General features: G+C 45.3%; 1 protein-coding gene across 1 annotated transcript in view; it reads left to right on the forward strand.

The window, feature by feature from the left end:
* Nucleotides 1-23,297, forward strand: part of MSRA (methionine sulfoxide reductase A) — a 302,427-nt gene that overhangs the window by 113,719 nt on the left and 165,411 nt on the right. The window contains exon 2 of the mRNA XM_080926666.1: nt 8,703-8,771. Coding sequence (XP_080782792.1) covers nt 8,703-8,771 — 69 coding nt within the window. The remainder of the gene's footprint in view (nt 1-8,702; nt 8,772-23,297) is intronic.

Here is a 23,297-nt window from a genome sequence, read left to right on the forward strand (position 1 = left end):
CCAAACCGATCTCCCTAGCAAATACCAGGGAGACAGTGAATAGCTTCGCACCAGCCATATATGGGGGCCACGAGGCAATGTGAACCTGCAAAGCTCAGCCCCTACCACTCTTTAGAAGACAGATTCCTTTAAAAACATTATTAGAAGTATGATTCTGCTGTCTTTTCTAGAAGTTATGTTGGCCATGCATATTAAAATCTATACTGTGCTTTAGAAGCCATAAAACACAGAGCCGTTTTACTGTGGAAGAGACTGGCCTCGATATATTTCTTCCACTTACCCCACTGAATACTTCAGGCTGAAACACGAATCTTAATCCATAAGGTAGCTTTATTTTAAGTGCAGTTTATACTCTCAAAATGATCTGTTTTTCAACTGCATACAATATTGAATATGTGTGTGTCTATGGTATATGTGTACCTGTGCCCCACACATATGCATGTATGTAGAGGCTGGAGGTTGACATAGGTATGTTCCTCTATTGCTGTCCATGTTGCCATTAGAAACAGGGTCTGTCACAGAACCTGCCATTCACTGATTGATTAGACTGGGTGGCCATCGTGTTCTGAGGATTACCTGTCCTCCCTCCTCGGCACTGGTTTTACAGATGAGAGCAGCCATGCTTGGCTCTCTTTATATAAACGGTAGCCATCTGAGCTCAGATCCTCATGCTTGGAGGGCAGGTGCTTTCCTAACTGAACTATCCCCCCAACTCCAAGACGATCTGATTTTGATAGTCATTAGGAATTACTTGTGTTAATGGGGGGAGTTCCTGAAGTCAGGAAATTTCCGTTCTACAATATATGCATTCCCAAGTGCAGAAGTTAGCTGTGGTGCTTCGGTGTGGTGGTTATTAAAAGTATCAACATGAATGGGCTGATGATGGAATGCATGCCCTGGGGTGATGTGGTGAGCCTGGGAGCTCAGATACCCTGGGGCTGCAGCAGAGCAGGGAGCTTCAAGAGCACCAGCCTGCTCTGGTGCAAAAGCTGGGGTGCATGGATCTGACCAGCAGTCCCCAGGAGGGGGGTGGCTATGCTAACCGATGATGGGTGATGACAGGGAAGACACTTCATCTTTCTCTTTGTGTCACTGACATGAAACACACAGCCTGGCAGAGAACCAGCACCCCATAAGCTTCCCAGTTTGCTTGGCTAGAGGCTGGGTTCCTCTGCTGTGCCATGCCAGGGCCGATCTGCTCTCCATCCTCCGTGTCAGCCTCCCTCATCCTTCCTGCACATGTCTGCCTCTTCAGTTTATGAACTAATGAACTCATCAGTCCTGCTCCGGTCTGGAGCAATGTCTCAGCCCCCATCAGACAGAAACAAATAGCCCAGCCACACAGCTGCTTCAATTGCAAGTCCCTGAGCAGCTGAGCTCTTGTCCCTCAGGGCAAGAGTGAGTTCATGGTGCCTGGATCATAGTGAGGAAGGGCTTGGTTAGTCCTGACAGGAGGGGCATGCAGCACACAGGCCCTGCTGGTGATTTTCATACAGAGAAGCCTGCTGCCTTCTCCGGAGCTGTATACCAGACTGAGCCCAGATGAAAACATTTTTATTTATTTATTTTTAAAAAATACTGATTTAAAAATTTTCCCTTTTATTTTTAGTTGACTAAAATCCCCTATAATCTAGCACATGGCAGTAGCCACTGTCCTGTTGTCATTCGTCTGTGTCTTTGTCCTTTTCTTACTGAGTAGGGCTCTGCTAACCTGCTCTCTCATTCCTATTCTATTCACTTTCCGGTGCCATAGAAAAACGCATATGATAATGCTTTGGAAATGACTAGATAGCCTCTGTCTTAGCACATTAAGACTTAGTTCTTGTTTCTGTTGTTGTTACCCTTTACTCAAATGCTGTATTCCCTAACTACAGAAACAGAATGGCCCAAAGCCCATAGGACGCCATAGTCACGCTCAGCTAGAGACTGTACTCTCTCCTTCCCCATAGTCCCTCTACATCTGAGTGACATACAAACTGTCCTTGATGATGTGGAGGGGAATCCAGTCAGTGTTCCGGAGAGAGCCCTCCACTGAGGGTCCAAAATTAGATCTTAGGGGATACATGGGAACCCTACTTACTTCCACCAGATGCCTTGAGTGTGTGATCCAGAGAAGGAGCAGTAAGGATTAAGGGAAGAGATCGGGAGTTTCTTGTTTTGGGAGGTCAGTAGACTTCTTTCCATCTCAGGCCTACTGAGAATGTTCGTCATCAGGGGTCATTGCTTAGAAGCAGTGCTGGTTAATTTGAACTGTCAGCTTGACACAACCTAGACTCACCTGAAAAGGAATTCTCAATTGAGGAAGGAATTGCCTGGGTAAGATTGTCATGTGGGTGTGTCTAAGGGGGCTTGTTTTGATTGTTAATGGAAGTGGGAAGACCCACCCCATTGTGTGCAGCACCATTTCATGGGCTAGCCCTTATCCATGTAAGAGTGAGAAGCCCACTGAGTACTAACCAGCAAACAAATAAGCAGCAACATCCATTTTTCTCAGCTCCTGACGGTGTTAATCCCACCCGGTGAGAAAATACCACTCCCACGTTTTGTAAGCCAAACTTGAAGCAAGCTTTATTAAATGCTGCACAGAACTATAAACACTGGCCAGGTCCATACCTGGACTTCCCAGAGAATAATGGTGAATACATTAGTCAGGTGCTTATAAAGGCAAACCCCACAAGGCTGTGGGGTTTCCTGCCTTTGTGCAGTGGGGGCAAGCATACATCCTGACGCACTTCCTGCCTGCACACCTTCTGCCTATGTGTGATAAAGCACATCCTGTGCAGTTGGGGCAACCAACCTTGTTTACAGCAGTGAGAACATGTGGCTCGTTGCTTTGCATGAACAACAGTCCCCAGCATTCTGGGAAGTTATCTGTCCTTGGGCAAGTGTGACTTACAAGTTGGAGGCAGTTTTGTTTTATAGATCTCACAGTAATTTAAACTTGAAACATAACTTTAGCCCTTACAACTGTAGATATGATGTGACTAGCTGTCTCAAAAACATGCCGATAAGACTGGCCAGCAGTAAAGTAATATAACCTGGAGTTATAAGCCAAATCAGCCCCCTCCACAACTGCTTTTATCAGGATATTTTGTCAGGGTGAGGGTGTTGTCCCAACAAAACAATTTCTGCCACTTACCACTTTGAAGGGCTGGAAACGTAAAGAAAGGGTTTCTCACTGGGTGTGGCAACGTTGGGAAGCTGGTATTCTCAACCTTGTGTTTGATAATACTGACTAGAGCTTAAGGAAGGAACAAAATGGAGTCAGTTGTGTTCAGTCTGGCTATCTTGGTAAACAACAGCGTGGTCATTATTTCAGGTCTGGTTCTTCCAGGACCCCGAGGTTCTAGGCATGGATATTGCTCAGTCTACTCCCTTGGTTCTCTACATTAGACACCTGCTCCTGTGCGTGAGGCCACCTTAGGCTGCTCATCGTGGGGTGATTGTTACCACTTAGTGGTGAAAGTCCTGTCATGGGGTGACCTGCCTACAAGAACCAGTGTTCCTGAGATCTTGAAAATATCTCAGTATCTCCATTCCTGAAGAAGGGTAAGAGGGTTACGTAAAGTTGAGGCAAATTGGCCTCACATTACTAGTTCAGAGGCAGCCACTGCATGATCAGAATGCCTACTGTAGGGTTGAGCAGAGGCCTCACTTAAAGACAAGTAGCTGGCAGAAGAGAAGACACAAAATGGAGGCATAGATGCTAAGCTCATGTCCTGCTTTTGGCTTTCAGACCTCCTTCCTTCAGTGTCTGTGGGCTGAAGTGAGGTTAGTACTTTGTGACAAGTTCTCGTTGCAGGTATAGTTGGGTCCAAAGCTCTTCCCACACTGTGGTGACTTAGTTCCAGTGGCTGAACTGGACTTCTAGGAGAGCAGCCATTGCCTTTAGACTCTTTAACTGGGCAACATCCCATTGACTAGTCAGTCAGGAGGAGCCTGGGCTCAGGAATCCCAGGACTGGGGTCTGCTCTCCAGCCTTGCATTTCCCTGTCACCTGCCATCCTCTCCCTCCATATAATACAGGTTTAACCATCATAATTTGGATACAAGTCGGGCAGCTTAGGGCTGGGTGGTTATTTATGGATCTGAATTATTGCAGACATGCTATTAGGCAGTTTGTTGTCCTTTGTTCAAGAAAGGAAACTGCCATAACATTTGGAGCATCTTAGACTTTAGACTTTCACAGAACAAAATATAGTAGCATCAGTGCCTTCTTCTAAAGCCTTGAACATGTCCCCCGAGCCCCTTTCAAAATGCCTGGCAGAGTTAACTCTGACCCTTGCTTACATTAACCTTTGTGTTCCTCAACTGTGAGGCTTTCAGAATAAATGAAAATCCACCCCCATCCTCATATACCCTTGACAGAGGACACATCATCACCATGGGCTGCACACATGGCTTTGGAAGGGCCCCCACTGAGCAGGGAGCAGGGGCAGGGACATGTGCTCAGCCAGCCAGATTGGAGGCCTCTACCCTGCTGTGACTGGGCCACAGATGTCTCTGCCTGTCACCCCTCCTGTCCTTCCCTGCAGGAATCAATATTGAGGACTCGGTTAATACACTGTTTTTGTGTTTGGTGAGCTAGCTGGTTTCTGTTGCGAATCACACCACTGATTTTGAAGTATAGACTTACAAATGCTTCTGTTTACAGACACCTCTACCACCCCAAACTGTTAACCAACGTAGTATGTTTGAAGGATGTCTGGCTCTATGGTCTCCAGCTACCTTAGATATGTTGCTATGGCAGAGTTTCAATGGGCGATGTTCTTTTGGCTTTCAGGAATAAATTTTTTACTGCTGGATTTTGTTTGTTTGTTGAGACATGGTCTCATATAGCCCAGGCTGGCCCCAGATTCTCTATCTAGCTGAGGTTACCATGGAACTCCCCATCCTTCTGTCTCTACCTTTTGAGTGCTATCATGTCTGGGTTTTAACAGACTCACATTCCTCAAATGCCCCTCCCACTACCCTCTTTACTCTAAAGCTGTATATTATATTGTTTATCTGAAATTTTGATTTTTTTTTTTAGGTGTTAGTGACCTGGGATCAACTATAAACCAAAACAATAAAACAAAAAATTCTAGAAGTCATCAACTTAAACAGTTTTAAGCTGTGCATTGTTCTGAGGGACATGATGAAATTTTGCACCACTCCACTCTGCCTTGCCTAGGATATGGATCACCCCTTTGTCTGGCTTCCTATACATTAGCCACTTGGCAGCCATCTTGGTTACCAAATTGATGTTTGCAGTACTGAGTTACTTGTGTTAAAGTAATCCTTATTTTTCTTAATCGTGCCCCAGAATTTATGAATAATGATTCAAAGGAGGCACCAGGAGAAAAGAAAAGCAAAATAAAACAATAACCTTCTCCCCTCAAAGCCCACAAATAAACAAATACAGGACAGATTTACACTTGTACTGTGTAGCAAGCTGTCAGTCAGACAGAGAAAACCAGTGTGTAGAAGGTTGGTACTGTCTGAAGTTGGAAGCATCAACCTGGACCCCATCCACCATGAATGAGGGCACTACTGCACGGCATTTGGTCAGCCACTGCTGCAACTGATGGGTAGAGATGAGGAGGAAAAAACAACTCTGTGTTCTGGTCCTGCCTTTCTGTCTCATTTACTCAGGGCAGGATGACAGGTAACTTTATCTCATGCTCTGTCTCTGAATGATAACTGACTGAGCTCTTATAATGAGAAAGGAGTTTGAGGTCACATTTAGGGATGAGAGAGTGCTGAGTGATTAGTGATGTCTGCCATGAGCATGGGTGTGCAGGAGGTGTAGGACACTGTTTCTTGACTCAAGTCTTGTTTTTTGATAGAAATCTCTTTTCTAGAGCCCACTGTTAGTCTTACAGTTGTGCGGTGTTTGCGGTAACTAATACTTTTACATACCTAATGTAACCCTCAAACCTGCCTGTGAAATAGTTCAAAGGAGGACACAAAGCGTCACACAGGTTAATGATATGTCCAGGTCATATAGCCAGGACATGGGAGAGTGTCAAAGTCAGGCAAACTCCTTCCAGATCCCAGCCTGGCATCCTGAGCCTGTCCTAGCCCTTGCTTGATAGTGTTGCATAGACTGCCACAGTGCTGACAGAAGACTCAATGATCTGTATTCCAGAAGAAAATGTAAAATCAACTGATAGAAATGATTATGTTTGGGCCTCAGGCCCTGGAATAAAGGAGGAAATAGGGGCCTTTCACCAGAGAGGACAGCACAGACTTCATCCTTCCTGTCCGGAATGCAACGTTTTCATAGCTTTCTTCAGTATTGAGTCTTCCCAGAGGCAAAGAGATAAGGAGCTAGGAAGGAGGCCCCAACATATGAGGGTAAGATGTTAACTCCCTACTATCTTAGGCCAGCCCACTGAGTCACTGTTTCTGAGTGGCTATTTTAAATATCCACATTTATTATGAGGGTAACATGGTCTTTGTGCTTTTTTAAAGTATATTATAGGACTTGGCAAGTGGTTTCGTTGTTGAAGTACTTGCCTTGCTTTCACTGACCTGAGCACACTTAGACAAGTCAGACATGGGAGTGTGTGTTTGCCCTCTAATGCTGGGGAGTCAAGTACAACCAGCCTAACCTAATTGGTGACTTCCAGGTCAGTTAAAGATGATGTCTCAAAAAGCATGGCAAGTGGCACTTGCGAAATGACAGATAAGGTTGTCCTCTAGTCTCCACATGCACTCACACAGATATAATCCATTTGATCACATGTCACAACAATGTGGTGACCCACTAAGATTTCATTGCAAGTTCAGTGGTGTCTTGGCCAGCTTGGTTATGTAAACACACAGAAAAGTGTTTAATAATCCATTTCTAAGGCTGTCATCAATTAAGTAATAGAGCAGTATGGGTGTGTCTGTGAAATCTCTTCATGACAAGTAGAACTTTGCACTCTATTAAATATATTCTCTTTTGTCCAACCTCCATTTTCTCTTGAGTTAAAGTCTTGCAGGTAGGGTTAGTGGGTTAAAGGAAGGAGTTTTGGATTCTTGGGATGGGTAAAAGTGACATTCCAAACTCACTGGTGAAGGTTAAGGGATAGGCCAGGGCTACCCATAGGGAAAACCCTTGGCCTTTATGAGTTTACCGGGATACTGCAACCAGGGAGCTTACCCATTTGAGTGAGCATGACAGGGTCATCTTGGACCTTCCATCACATCTCTGCCTGAGGGCCACAGGAAGCTGCTGAGCCTGCTGACTGTCTCTACCCTGTGTGGGCCTCTTTCCTACTCTGATTTCTGTTACTTGCAAACCAATGGAATCCAATAAACTAAAAGGTGCCTCACAAACTCACAGGGTCTATGTCACCCAGGAAATGGTGCAAAGGGTGCTGAGAAGCCCACAGTTTATATAGAGACTTAAGGCCTCCTATGACATTGGACATTCTCATCACAATCTAGTGTCATACCTCATTTTACCTGGACCAGATGGTTCTGTGGCTCAGATTCTCTGCCACTCACCCAGACTGTATCCTCGTTGTCCTTAAGTCACAAGGATGCTGAAAATCATGATTTAGCTGTTCCTCCTATATACTTTTTGTGTAAATACTTATACTTGAACATTTCCAGGGACATTAACAAGTGTGCTCAGATGGAACATTTTCTGGAGTTCTCTCTTTGGGGGTCTTGAGAACAAGTGTACGCTGGAAGCCCTAACTTGGAGGCTCCTTACATTTCTGCCAGCCCCTAGTTTTCACTGTGGTGAGACTTCAGAGCTGTGATTGAGAAACCCTGGATATCCATGGGGTCCTCAAGACAGGTGTGGCAGTGCTTGAATTACAGTGGGATGCCATGGCCTGCTGTTACACTTCTTACTTAAGTACCAACTTTGTCAGTGGGATGATGGTTAGGCAGCATCGAAAGGAGGTACCCTTACTCAACCTGGACTTCCGGGATTCATTCCCTCATTCTCTGGGTGTGATCAGCTTCAGTAGAGACCCTCTGATCAGGGTCCAGCACTTTTCAGTCATCTGGGTATTTAAAAAATTGGACCCCAGGATATTCATTTATAAGATGACATGTCCTATCATTTAGACTGAAACTCATGTAAAGGGCTAGGGAGATGGGTCAGTCAGTAAAGTGCTGTCTGTGTGAGCACGGGGCCTGAGTTTGATTTCTATTACCCATGTAAAAGCTGGTTGTTAGGGCACATGCTCTTTCAAATCTCTGTGCTGGGGAGGCAGAGATGGGTGCAATCTCCTGGACTCTTTGACAAGCCAACCTTGCCAAATTGGCGATCTGTAGGCCAATGAGAGACCCCCCCCCCAAAAAATAAGTCTCAAACAATAACAAAACCTCAAACATACAAAAGTGGATCACACCTCAGGGAGGACATCCAAGGCTAACTTCTGGCCTCCACATGTACATGCACACATAATTATGTTTACTTCCTCAACCCCACATGTGCCCATGCATGTGTGTGCACAAGCACACATATGCACCCAAATTTAGGAAAGAAAGAAAGATAGAAAGAAAGAAGGAAGGAAGGAAAGGAAGGAAGGAAGGAAGGAAGGAAGGAAGGAAGGAAGGAAGGAAGAGGTACCTGAAACTCTCTTAAGAGGGTAAGCTTTGGTGTGTTCCTAACTCCTGAAGAGAAACAGGCTCGCTGGCACATTTAATGACATGTGTTAGGATGCGTGTCAAACTTTACACTTAAACTCACATCTCTTTCTTTCTTTTTCTAGCCAAACACCATGTCAGTGGCAACAGAACGGTTGAACCTTTCCCAGAGGGAACACAGATGGCTGTATTTGGTAAGATATCAACTCAGAAAGAAAACCCAAATACTGTGCAAAGCTTCCTGCCAACTTTCTTAGCTGTAGTAAGTGTCCCCGGGGCTTCAAAATCTGGGCTCTTCTAGATATTTACAAGTCGTTACAGCCAAGAAAACTCTTGAGTTCTTAGTAATTTCTGGGCCCAGGAATACTTTCTTTGTAGAATCCAGTATGTTTTCTTGTCTAACTTTGACAGCCCCGACATCACACTGTAAGTTTGCTATTTCTTTTGTCCACACTCATTCATTTAAGGTTTGAGCTTTCTTTCTCTTTTACATCGATTATAACTTTGTCAAGTTGTTTGGAGTAATTTTAAACACACACACACACCCTAATTGGATAGTTTCTTTATTCTTCATGAACTGAGCACATTCATTGGTAGAAAACATTAATTAAAAATATTTTAAGCAGAGTTGAGTCCAGTCCTTGGTTACACTCCTAAAAATTATAGTTGTGAAGTTTAGCTGAATTTTTTGGCTAACTCCAAACCATGTGGTGAAGAAGTCTTCTTTGTCCATGTTTTTCACCTCCATAGTTTCTGTCTCCCATACTGCCTTCCAAATGTCTCTGCTTCTGGCAGCTCTTTGCCTGCCCCTCCCTCCATCCCTCCCTCTCTCACTCCACCCCTCCCTCTCTCGCCTCCTCTCTTCCTTCGTTCTTCATATTGGGTCGCTTCTTTCCTTTCTTGCTTCTGCCTCTGGCCTTTTCTCTCCAGCAAAGCCCTGAGGTCCTCTCAGTCATGGCCGCCACCTCTGACCATGAGGGTTTTAGCTGGAGGTCTAGCTGTCTCTCACATTTGTTTCTTCCACAGAATAGGAATAGGCTCTGGATCTTTGCCACTCCAGAAACTTTTATGTCACCTGACTTGACCCCTCCTCTAGCAGCCATGCAGGACTTCCTGGTAGTCCCTGCACTGACACACAGCTGCTTACAGGCACTGAAATGTACTTGACTTGGAGAACTGCCTCCTGTCAGCTCAGTCCCTAAACAAGTACTTTCAGGATAGAATGTTCTCTTAGTCCCAGACGTAGACTCAGAACTAAACCAGAGGAGGGACACCTGGGGGATTATGTAGCAGGTATCCAGTGTTTTCTAACAGTCAATCTTGCTCCGATACGCTATCACCATTTAAGATGTACCCATCTGTGGTTAAAGTTCATTGTGCTCAGAAATGTAAATGGGCACTTCAGTTTCAGACTTCATATCACAATGGACACCCTGTATCTTAGAGTCTAAAATGGTCACTGGGATTTCTGAATTAGTCATATTAACCTCTGTACCCTCATAATTTCATTAGAGCGAAATATCCCATTCATGAATGTGCAAATCATCCTGTGATTATTCTTAAGTCTCTCAGATTTGACAACCATGGCATGCTAGAAACTACGTTCTATGTTGTTATGGTCTGAGTCTAGAATGTCCTCAGAAGCTCAGCTGGTGGCACTGTGGGAAGAGGGTGCGTCGTGGAAGGAAGTTAAGTCATCGGGAGTGTGCTCTTGAGGACACTCTCAGCCTGTCCTCCTCCATAGCTGCTTGGCAGCCAGCATATGAGATCAGCAGCTTTGCTGCACCGTGGCCTCCATGCTGTGACCCTCTGCCTTACCACAGCTTTCAGATGATGGGCTGAACCACCATGGACTCAACCCGTGAACAATAACTTATTTTCTCAGGCATGGTCGACAGTGATGACTAATGCATACCTTGTTGAGAGTGACAAGTGACACAGGCCTGTCCTAGCAGAGCCTCTGTCCCTTGCAATGTGGTGGGAATTAACACTCATTGACCTCAGAGTTGGAAGCATCAGGACATGTGACTCTGTGTGGAGATTTCTTTCCTTCTCTATTCAATATTGGTTTTCAAAAGTTTGCTACAACCTCACCAAAGTTTGACTTGGGGTAATCCACTACCCTCTCCATGTTTTTCCTTTCTGTTAGGTGGACCCTGGGTCCTTTGTTCTATCTCTTCTCTACTTAAGACTTCAGACTCAGCTGTCAGAGGGAGCCTGGGAAGTGAACAGCAATTGGTCAACTGGCCGATAGGTGTGGTGTGAAAAAAGATGCCTCAGAGCCAAGTGTGGTAGCAACGCCTAGGAGGATCCAGGCCCCTGGACCAGGGTCAGAGGCGGAAGGGTTGCTGTACATCGGAGGGCTCATTTAAAAGACATACTAGTGAGCAAACAAAAGGAGACAGACCACTTGCAGAATTCTTCAAGTTCACAATATCTAAAGGGCAAAATTAGACAGAACCGAAAACAGCATCTGCCTGACGTCTAAAAACTCTGTCTTTAGAAGTGCAGCTTGGCTCTCTGCTGCTTAAATGAAGTTCCTAATTTGGCTAAGTCTATGCAGTCATTGCACAATGGGGGTTCCAGAGCCCTGCTCCTTTTCTGTCACTTGTCCACCTGGCTGTGGGAGACGAGAGAACGGTTGGCATAGGGAGGACTCCTGTCATCTGGGTCACCTATAGCTACACAGAAACGGCCAGATTGAGACAGCGCTTGACTTTGATCCCGCCAGCAGTCAAGAGGTTGGTGGGCTAGCTACGCAGTTGGCTCTCAGAGGTCATGTGACTTACCCAGGGCTGCTGGGCCTTTGGAGCTAGGGTTTGAGCCGGAGCCTACTTGGTTTGGAACTGACACCCTTTTTCTGATGTCACCCCCCCTCCCCACCGAACTGCTTGAAGGGGCTCCACTAGGCCCGATAGATTTTGAAGATAGATTTTTAAAAAAATGCCTTTCAGCCGGATCCACACACAAAGGCATGATTTCCAGCCAAGCCAATTTAGTAAATTGATTTGTAAACTCCCATGTGTTCCCAGAGTGCTCTGAAGGGCTCTTGAGACACAGCTTTTGCTGGGAAAATGCAGAGTCTCCTCCATCCCCACCCCACTTCAATTTTTGTAGCAAATAATGCAGATAGTACTGGCTGCATCTGTCCGCCTGTCAGTTACCCAGAGCAACAGTGGTACTTTTTAACCTGTCCAAACCCTTCCTTCAGCCTTGCAGGTCTCAATGCATCTTGCCAAAATAGTGTCACTGACTGTAACTTCATCTAGTGACTGAAGATCTGAACACGCTGGGTGAAATGCCCACACGGCAGCTTTATGGTTTAATCTAGTCTGATGGTGACGGCTGAGCTGCAGTCAGGCTTTTAGATCGGCTTTGAGGGCTCAAGGCCACAGTGGTGTGAGAAACACAGAAGTGTGTTGTGCCTGTTGGTCAGAGGTGGCTCCTTAAAGTCTCTGGCATTCAATCTCTGCAGGTTATTTTAAACTCCAGGCCTTTTTCCTCTTGCCTTGTGTAGTCTGTTGGTAAATATTTCTCCCCCCACGCCCCCTTCATAGACTGGGCTGATGTTATCTGGGAGGCTACAGGCCCTGGTCCTTGGTCCTTCAGGCTTCTGCTAACGCACTTACAGGTTAGAGGAAGCCTACACTCTGCGAAAGGGAAAATGAACGGTTTGCAGTTATGTAATGCCTTTTGTCTGTGCTGTCTGCGAGCACCCTGTGGCTACCCCCTCTCTCATCTGTACAGTGGGCCCGTGCAGTGGGCAGAGGAACTCAAGCATCCGGAGATGAAAGGTTCAGCCAGGCTGGGAGCCTACTTTCTCCCCTATGACAATGTCTTCTGTCTAGTCTCCATGCCTGTTTCTGGAAGGTTTTTCTCCACTCCCAGTATCTTAATGGGAGTGACAGCTGTTGGCTGTGGGCCACTCTGTTCAGCAGAGCATCAGGCTACAGCCCCTGGGGTCAGGGGAGTGTTGTCTACTCCTCTGGGAATTTCTCCACAGACAAGAGGATCTATCAGAGTAAATCTAACAAAAGCTCAGTAATGGAGGAGGGTGTGCGGTGAAGGAGGGGCAAGAGATGCTGGTCAGAAGCTAGAATTGAAAGAGGAGTTAGGTGACACTTTAGGGGCTAGAGAGATGGCTCAGTGTTAAGACCACAGTTCTCTTGCAGAGGACCTGAGATTCGTTCCCAGCATTCATGTCCGGTAGTTCACAAGCGCTTGTAGTTGCAGCTCTGGGGGGGATCTGATGCCCCCACTCTGGCTTCCTTGTGTACCTGCACTTATGTGCACATATATATTCTTACACAGGCACATATCCATACACATAATTTTGAAAACCTTTAAGACTGAAGTACAGTCTTTGAGCATCTATTTGCCATCCAAACTGATGCTCCCAAATACGAAAGTGTGTCCTTGAAAACAGTGTCTACACTGTACATGGGTGTGCACATGTAATGACAGCAGGTAGGGGCTTGAGACAGGCGGATCACAAGTCTCATGCCAACCTGGGACGTAGAGTGAGAGAACGGGACTCCTGTCTCAATTAAACATTTTTTTAAAGAAAAGAACTAGAAACAATGTTAAAATACGATCTAAGCTTCTAAGGGTTCAGATAACTGGACTATAACTCTTAAATACACATCGAATAGGGTAGTCACTAGAATATAATAAGCTAAGGTATACAAACTGGGTTTAGGAAGGTGGACGTTATTATGCTGTTACTGTACTAGGTCCTGTGCTTGAGCCACACCGGGAAGACTTTCCTCAGAACTGATCTGCCTCCCTTCCCGAACGACTTCAGATTAAAAGCCAATTCCCACTTCTAAAAGCCTCCTTCGAGGCACTTAGGTGGGACTTGGGGAGCTGACTACAACTTGTACTGTATTTACCTCATACTAACCCCGTCCAGTGGTGTGTGGTAATGAACTCTCTATCACTGTACAGATTCACGTCATACATCTCTAACCCCCGCAGGAAGGCAGGGGTTACATAGACTTTCAAGATCCCTTTCTTAGAGTTACTGAGAGTTTACTGTGGCCTAAAGGGGTAAACTTACGTGCTTTCTTTTTTCTTTATTTTTGTCTGTGTGTGAGGGTTGCATGTGTGTGTGGGGGGGGGTGTGGGGTGTGGGGTGTGGAGGTGGAGATTAGGGGTTTATGTCAGGTGCTTTCCTCTACTTCTCTCAAGTTTCTCTCACCGAACCTGAAGCTCACCAATTAGCTAGGCTGACTGACCAGTGAGCTCTGGGGACCTGCCTATCTCTGCTCACCCTAGTGCTGGGTTACAGGCATGTTTCACCAAACCCAGATGTTTGTTTTGTTTGTTTTAAATGTGAGTACTGAGGCTCCGAACCAAGATTTCAAGTTTGTTTATTCATGACAGGCTTTCTCTGTACACTACTGGCTGTCCTAGACTCACTCTGTAGACCAACCTGGCCTAGAAATTAGAGATCTACCTGCATCTGCCTTTGGAGTGCTGGGATTAAAGATGTGTGCCACCACATCTGGCCCTACACTCTTTTTTATGAGATTATTCCATATTCAAAACTCTTTCATCTTTCTTATTTCAAAGCCCACATGTAGGCTGTTCAGACAGAGGTGGGGTCCTACAAGGGGAACTTTAACATCAGAAAGGGACAACAACTGTTGTCCCCTATTGTCTCTTAGGTTTCTGATGGCCTCACAATAGCTTTTTGAGATGACCAGCTTCTGAGAGGTGTGTGATCTGTGCCAGGCTGTCTTGGGGGCCTTAGACAAGGAGAACACATGCCAGTGTGTTCTAAGACACCAGGGGATATGTTGATGATGCCCTTGCCACCATGGCCAGACCTATGCAGGCCTTTCTCAAAGTCATATACTGAAAAGCTGATCCAGGGGTATGGGGAACAGCAATTGTCAGTGGATAATGTGTTCCACTCCTGGGGACACCTTTGCCACCTTGGGAGAATAAGATCAGTGTCTCTATGAGGAACCCATCATGAGAACAGCACTCCCCTCCCTACCTGGAATTGTGACTTTTTTTTTTCTTTAAACAGTCCTGGTTATTTGTTGGCCAGCTGAGAAAACAGACTTAGAAACAGCAGGCAATATGTCAGGCTTCAAAGGAAAATGTATTGGTGTCTCGCTGGCTTGCAGCCAACATTATGTTGGTAAATAATCAAATCCTGGTGCAGCGGGTTTCTCCCTGAACCTTGACTGAAAACTATTGAAGCTGGGTCTGGGAGTAGAAGAGTGGCAGCCACGCATTCCAGGGGAAAGGCTGAGGAGAATGACTGGAAATGTTGGGAATTAAGTAGTTCACCTATGCCCATGAGACTGATGGGACAGCAAGCCGAGAACTGGAGCAAGCTCCCAAGATGAGGAAGCATCGAGTCATTAGAGATATCTCTCCCTAGCTCAGTGGGTCTCAACTTTCCTAATGTTGTCACCCTTGAATGCAGTCCCTCATGCTATGGTGAACCCCCAACCATAATATTATTTCATTGCTATTTCGTAGCTCTAGTTTTGCTGTAATGAACTATAATGTGAATATTTGATATGCTGGACTCCTGTGGAAGAATCATTTGACTCCTAAGGGGATCGTGACCCACTGCCCTAGTTCCTCGGAAGCACCTTCAAGGGCAGTCTTTAGTCATTTTAGACTTATTTTTTAGGACAGGATCTCATATATCCCAGATTGGCTTTGAACTCACTAAGTGGCTAGAACCAAAGGATGACCTTGAACTCATGATCCATCTACCTCCCAGCTTCTTAGTGCTGGACTTCTAGGCATGTACCACCATGTCCTCTTTATGCAGTACTGAAGATGGAGCCCAGTGCTTTCTGCTTGCTAAGCAAAACCTCTCCCACCTAGCTTTGGAGATACATTTTAGGGCAAGTTTGTTTTTCTTTCTTTTTCTTGTGTTGATGATCTTGTCTTCCATTTTATTCCTGGATGCAGACAGGCCTGACGCAGAGGGCTGAGGCATGGAGGCCTCCGAACGTGGTGTGGTGTGACTGGGGAAGTGTAGCCGAGTTATTTTGAGAAAGCAGGGAGCTTGTCTGCAGGGAGAGGAGACATGATTCTAGCAGGCATTTCCATCTTTTTTTTTTCTCACTATAACACAGTGTTGTTGTCTACAGAATTCATGTATAAGAACCACACAGTTGAGTTTTAATTTTAGAATTTTGAGATGGGCTGTTGTTATAGCTACCACCAGCATCCTGGTAGGGGGTGGTAAATGAGTTCAGGTGGGAGATGTCTGTACTGGAAGGGTACTCCTGGGCAGGAGAAAGATGACATTTACCATAGTGGCTTCAGAAACCCAGGGTGCAGCTGGATGCTCTACCTGTCCTTCTGTGTGCAGCCTATCAGATGAAGGGGAGGACAAGGACAGCATGGGACTTGGGTCAGACTGTCATGGAGAGTGCCTCAGGGCCAACAGGGACATGAGATCCGCACATCACTGCTCATTGGCTCACAGGGCCACCCCCTGCTGAGGTCCCAGAGAATGACCTCAGCTTCATTCAGGTCCAATGGTTTCCTCATCCCTCTTTCATAATGCCAGACAAAGCCTTCGTGACAGGACACTGAAAGTGACAGTCTTGTGTTCTGAGAGCTGACTTCCCATCAGCCAGGTCCCAGTTCTGAGCTTTGTGCAAAGCCCTCCCACACAGAACTGGACGAGCTCAGCCCAGGCTCCCTCTCCTACCCCGAAGAGAGCTCTTGGTCTCAGTTATGAAACCAGCTGGTTATGAATGTTATCATCTTCCTTTTCTCCTGATCCCCACCCCAACAGGCCTGTTCTTTTCATTTTTTTAAATAGGAAAAGGATTAATTTATTTTACAAATGTGGCAGACATTTCAAATTTTCATGAAATCATGCAAAAACAAACAAACAAACAAACAAACCCCAAAACCTAACTAGGCTGGGGAGCCCTTGCGGCCCCACTGTTTCCCAGTCTGCTGTGTTTCCTTTGTTTCTCTTCACACCCACCTTTCACAAACAGTAAACAGATGCAGACAACCACAAAAACAGAATCGACCGTTCAGCCTCAGTGAATCAAGCTAGCATCTTACTTTTGAGCACTGGGGACCAAACCCAGGGCTTTGTACATGCCTGGCGAGCATGCTACCACAGCGTTGAACCTGAAGCCCTGGCTAGTATGTCTGAAGCAAACCTGAGTACCGTGGGTCAAGTACAGGTCATGTAAAAATGACATTCTTTCTCCTATTCTCCTCAGCTGTTTATCTTGGGCTTGATTATAAAATACGTGGAAATATATACAGGGCATAGTGAGATAACAAACATTTGAAGTCGGCTAGATCAAAGGAAAACGAGGACTGGCGAATGGCACACTGGGTGAAGGTACCTGTGGCCAAGCCTGGAGACTGGAGGTCAATCCCTGGGACCCACATCGTAAAAAGAGAGAACTAGCTCCTGCAAACTGTCCTGTGATCTCTACATGTATGTTGTGGCACATGTGTGCTCACGTCTCTGTACACACATACACATAAATAAGTAAATGTAATAAAATTTAAAAAGAATTATGCAGATAAGGAACATAAGCCATATTTATAAATTTGTAGTATGTAAAACTCGGCATGAAACTAGCTTGGTGCTTTCTAACAGCAACAGGAAGTAAGATCATCTGTATGATTAACTTAGTTGACTGTTAAAATAATGTATAGGAAAGTTACTGTTTTAATCATTCAATTTAGTGTTGGTGAGTGCATATACATTGTTACAATCTTCACCATCCTGCAATTACAAGCTGAAGTTCTGTGGCTGTTAAACACCTGACCCCAACCCACTTTCCCTAGCCCCTAGTGATGCCCATCCTGCCTCTGTCTTCATCAGTCTGACTGCTCTGGGTGTCTATGGATGGAGTCAAGCAGTGCCCATTTGTGACTGGCTTGGTTCACACAACAGAATGTCTCACAGACCAGCCACATCCTAGCGTATGTTATAGCTCTTCCTGTCTGTGCTGAGTAATTTGTGTGTATGTATTGTGTATATGTGTATATATTTGTGTTTGTTTGTATGTATGTATGTATGTATGTATGTATTTGTGTTTGTATGTATGTATATATTTGTGTTTGTATGTATGTATATATGTATGTATATATGTATGTATGTATATATGTGTGTATGTGTGTATTATTTGGTTGTATGCATGGAGTGTGAGCTACTTATCCATTTAGCCATCCACAGGCACCTTTTGTTGTTTTCAGCAATGTTGAGATGAACACAAGTGTGCAGAGCTCATTGAATCCTTGATTTTTGTCCTCCTGGTAACTGTACCCAGGATAGAATACTCTGCTGGGGGTTCCTTGAAATTTGTTACACACCGCCATTCTATCTTCCTGAGCAGCTGGCCTGTCACAGGCCCCAGTAACGCAGAAATACCATTTTCCCACATCTCTGCCAACGCCCTTTATTGTTTGTATTTTCCACAAGAGCCAAGGTATCAACCCGAAAGCCTGTCAGTGAGACTCAGCATTAACACCAACAGACTCCACATCCATCAATAGTGGAACATGGAGGAGTCTGCATCATGCTCAGCTGGTGAATCAAGCGCAGAAAGATGGGGTCATCTCACTTGAGGAGTCTAGAAAAGGCGAACTCACAGAAGCAGAGAATGAAATAGTGGGTGCCAAAGGAAGGTGGAGAGATACTTGTCAAAGAATGTGAAATGTCACTCTGATACAAAATAGTCACATCTTGGAGAGCTTTCATACAAGAGGTGACTGTAGTTGATATGACAGACACCAGGAAATCATTAGAGAGTGGATATTAAGTGGGCTTACCCATTCCCTCAAAATGACAAATTCATGGAAGTTATGTTAATTAGCTTGATTTAATCATTCCACAGTGGATACAAGAGTTAATATAGTATGTACTGTAATTTTTTATTTTTACAAGATAAATTAATAAAAATAGTTTTGAAAAGATTAATAAATGTGGGAGGAGACTAGAGAGATAGCTCAGTTATTAAAGTTCCTGCTTTACAAGTATAAGGCCCTGAGTTCAATTCCCAGCACCTCCGGAAAGAACACTGAGGCAGTGACACACACAGAGAAGGCCATTTCTAGGGAGGTGGAGGCTGGAGGATCCTGTGGCTCAATGGTTAGCAAGCCCAAGCTTGATCGTTGAGCTTCAGGCTAATGAGAGAACCTGTCTCAAGATACAAAGTACACAATAGTCAGGAAATGACACTCAACATTGTTCTCTGGTGTCCACACACATGCACACACATGTGAACACACACACACGCACACACTCACAGATTAGTTAAACACACATGGCAATGTGCTGATGTCTGGTAGAGAGCATTTTCAGCTTGCTATTGCTCCACTCAGAGATCAAGGATGCAATGTTTTGACACCCTTCCCCGTTTGCTGTTCCCCAGCCTCCCTGCTATACGGTCAAGACCCAGCTTGTTCCAGGATAGGGGGTCTTGGAGCACACTCGGTATAACATGTTTGAGCCAGAGACAAGGGGCAGCCTCATTCCCAGAGTCCACTTTCAGCTAGCCAAACAGCACATCAATGTAAGCTATATCACACTACCCTGTCTCATGTGACACGCTCCTTTGTGTTGTAAATTACACAATCTCTTTCTCTTTTAGTTTAAGTTTAATTTTAGATTTATTTGTCTTATGTGTATGGATGTTTTGCTTGCTTGTGTGTCTGTGCACCATGTGTATACTTGATCCCAAAGGAGGTCAGAGAGGTCATCAGATCCTCTGGAACTTGTGTTACAGACAGTTGTGAACTGCCATGTGGGTGCTGGGAATTGAACTGGTGCCCTTAACCTTTGAGCTATTGCTCCAGCCCTCAGATTTTGTTATTTTCATGGCTAAATAGTATTCTTCTTAGGGTGTATATAAACATACACAACACATTTTCTTTATTCACTAAGCCACCACGGACACTGGGTAATTCTGTCTCTTTCAATGAATACAGGAACACAGACATCCCTTTAGCGCATTCATTTCATTCCTTTGGGTAATACCCAGTAGTAGAATTGTTGGATCCTTGAGGAACCACTGTGTTGTATTCTATTGATGCTTGCACTAGCCTATAGTCTGTGTTTGTTGGAGATATGAATTGGGAGTTCTGCATGTTTACAAGTGTGCAGTTGCCAGCTGAGGATACCTGGTCTCCTCTCTCTCTCTCTCTCTCTCTCTCTCTCTCTCTCTCTCTCTCTCTCTCTCTGTTTGTCTGTCTCTGTCTGTCTGTCTGTCTCTCTGTGTCTCTCTGTCTCTCTTTGTCTCTCTCTGTCTGTCTGTCTCTGTCTCTCTCTCTCTCTCCCTGTCTTATTTCCTTGGCAGTGTCACTCACTGAACCTGGCGCTCTCTATTTTGCAGCTACACTGGTAGCCAGCAGGACCCAGGTGTGTGTGGTTACTGTTTTTATTTATGTAGGTGCTGGGATCTGAACCCATGGTTGTACAGCAAGCTCTTCTACTCACTGAACCATCTCTGCAGCCCACATTCTTAAGAGTGCAGACAAGGCTGTTCTCTACATGGTCATCAATCTTTCTTGTCTTCTTGATCTTAGCATTCTAGCTACAGTAAGATGATATCTCATTGTGGTTTTGATTTGCAATTTTCCTAACAGCTAATAAGGCTGGGCATGTTTTCATGTACTTGTTGGCCTTGTATGTGTTCTTTTGACAAATGTTTACTTAGGTAAATTGCCCATCTAAAAATCATCACCTCCATCATCACCACATCATGATCATTACCATCATCATCCTTGTCCGCTATTGAGCCATTTGAGCACTGTATTTATTCTGATTGTTAATCCTTTATCAGAGGAGGAATACTTTGCAAACATGTATGCCATTGTGTGGGCTATCTCTTCACACGGTTGCTCTTCAGAACCGGCTTACTTTCATATAACCTCACTTATCTCTTTCTGCTTTTGTTTATGCTTTGAGGGTCTTATTCAGAAACGGATTGCTTGTGTCAATGTCCTGAAGTGTCCCGGTGCTTCCATTTTGGATTTACCTCTAATCCATCCTCCTTGAGTGGATTTTCCTTCAGGGTGCTAATTCATGACTACTCACTTTCTCACCATTTATTGACAGGTTGCTCCATCTTCCCTCATGCTCTTGGTGCCTTTGCTAAAAGCTCAGTTGGGCTGTGACTGGGGGAGTTATCTTGGGGCTCTTTGTCCTATCCCATTGACTCAAGAGTCTGACTAGTGTTGTTTGGTACTGCCCTCTTTAAACCTTGTTACTCAGGTTCACTCTGACTGAGGTTCTGCTTTGTTGTTTCTCTGTTTTGTATGTTTTCAGGATTGCTTTCTCTGTTTTTGTGGAGAATGTCGTTGTTGTTTTTTGTCAGGATTACACTGAGCTTGTCAGTCCACTTGGCATAGTTTGAACATTTACCAGTATTAATTCTCCCAATATGGGAGCCTAGAATAACCTTCCTGCTTTTTGGTGTCTATTTCGATTTTTTCCTCAGTGTTTTATACTTTTTCATTGTAGAGTTCATTTAGTTACTTGGTTAAATTTATTCCTAGCTATTTTTGTGGCTCTTGTTGAGCAGGATGTCTTAAATCTAGGTCACTCTTGGTGTATTGAAACTCCACCAGGTTCTGTTTGACGCTTTCATGCTCTGCAGTTTACTGAATTTAACAAACACTTATTGACCACTTACTGGATACCAAACAGTGCTGTAAGAAGGGTATTTTGGCAGGGAAAATGCTGAGAACTAGGAAACGTCATTAGGAAGAAATAGAGTGCAAATGGCTGCATGACGCATGGTGCAGGGGGCGTGGGTGACTCAGGGAAGCGCAGTCCACAATGCCAAGTTAAGTGGCCGCTCATGGAGCCCTGAGCGTGGATTCCTGGCATGCGTGAGGGCTAAGCTAGCAGCAGAGACATATCATGTCTGATTTCTTAAAAACCACCTTTCTAGAACAAAATGGTGCCTGATCAGGTCACAGGGCTCACACCGATACTGCTCAGCCCTGTGCAGACACTAAGCTTGTCATGTCAGCTGTCTGTGCCTGCCTCCACCTAGCCACCTGTGCACTAAGAGGAGTGGCTTTGTACCCACCCTGCCATCTGTCCCCTCTTCTTCCGAGAGAAGGAGAGCCGTTTATGCTGACCCAAGTTGTCTCCTGCCGCTTCACTGCTTTTCAAGAAAGCTAACAGAGGGACACACAGTGGCCGCAGGTGGCTTTGGGAAGCGTTCAGGAAAATGTCTCCATCTGGGGCCTCTTCTCCACCTCCATATTCCCTGAACTCTCTTCGGAGAGAGCTGGAACCGAGTGCATCCCTCTGTGATAACTGGCATCCATCACAAATGTCATGGTCATTTGTTCACTGACATTCCATAGATCTCCTGCCCTCTACCAAAGGTACCACCTTGTTAGTACCTTGCAGAGTTCAGAGACTGTGACAGATACATCTGGGGAGCAGAAGAGTAAAGGATGCTTTTGCCAACCTGAATGCTGGTTCTGGTTTCTCTGGGCTCATCTTTGGCCCAGCCAGCTGCTGAACAAACTTGTCAGCCACACATTCCAAGGATGCAAAAGTCTGCATTTGTTGATCCTTTGCTGTCCTCTGGCACAGCAGGAAGCCACTGGCTCACCAGCCACCTGGAGACGTATTCTGTCTGGTTGCAGAGCCAGGCTTCCCTGTGCCTGGGGCATTCTGTTCAGGGGAACGCAGGGCCTCCTCACACCATCCCTGGGGAAGCATCAGTTGGTCTGCTGTCTTTTAAAGGCCACAGACTCACTGGGGTACATCGTGAGGAAAGCAGATGGCCTTGGACTCAGAGGTGTCTGGTGAGGGGCAGGTGTGAAGACTTGGAATCTGCGTGGCATAGGGGAGCTCCGTCAAGCTCCTGGGGCTGCCATCACATGGACAGTGAGCCATTGGGTTTTCATAAGGAGGAGAGGCTAACTTTGGTCCCTGTGGCCTCAAGGGAGAGGACTAGAGGGATAGAGGGACATTCAGCTCTTTGGTTCGATGGAGGAAGAGCTTTTTCAGTTGTTGCTAGATCTACCGAGGAGAACTGGGCTCCTTCAAGCTTCTTCTAGACAACTGATTACCAGGATATGTAAGGAGTTTTGAACATTCACAAGGCATCTAAACTAGATTAGAGGCAGAGTCTTTCTAGCCTTGGGGTTCTGGCTCTTGAATGTTTTGTGTGTGAATACAGACGTAAGAGAGCAATCCTAGGGAAGGGCTAGAGCATGTCAGTGGTGAGACCCCGGAAGTGCTCAATCCTGATGCTGCGGCACATCTGGGCATGTGCGCAGTTAGAGGGGAGCCTGAAGAGAATGCGTTATCAGGTTCAAGCAGCATTAGGAACGGATGTGAGTAGAAAGCAATTAGTCATCATCAAATATTAAAAATATCAATCAGCTCCTACTTGCTGTATGGCATCTCTAATTAGCAAAAAGTGTCTTTAACTTTTGTAGTTTCAAGTAAGGTTTGTGGTAAGGAAGGCATCTTGCTGAGTCTTGTAATGCAATGTGTAAAACTAAAGTCATTTGGGAGAACAGAAGGAATAATTTTATCTTTATCACATGCTCATCTTCAAGGAGTGTCAAAGCCTACCTTCAGACCCCTTCTTTCCTGTCCTTTCCTTACTTGGATCAGCAGTGGCTCAACCAGTTCTGTCACTAGGGACCACAGAGTTGCTACTGTCCCTCTCCCTGCCTAGTTCCACTTCAGTGCACAGGTATGCTCTGCCTGGACTTGCATATCC

The sequence above is a fragment of the Micromys minutus genome (assembly GCF_963924665.1).
Source record: "Micromys minutus genome assembly, chromosome: 12".
In the NCBI taxonomy this organism is placed as follows: Eukaryota; Metazoa; Chordata; class Mammalia; order Rodentia; family Muridae; genus Micromys; species Micromys minutus.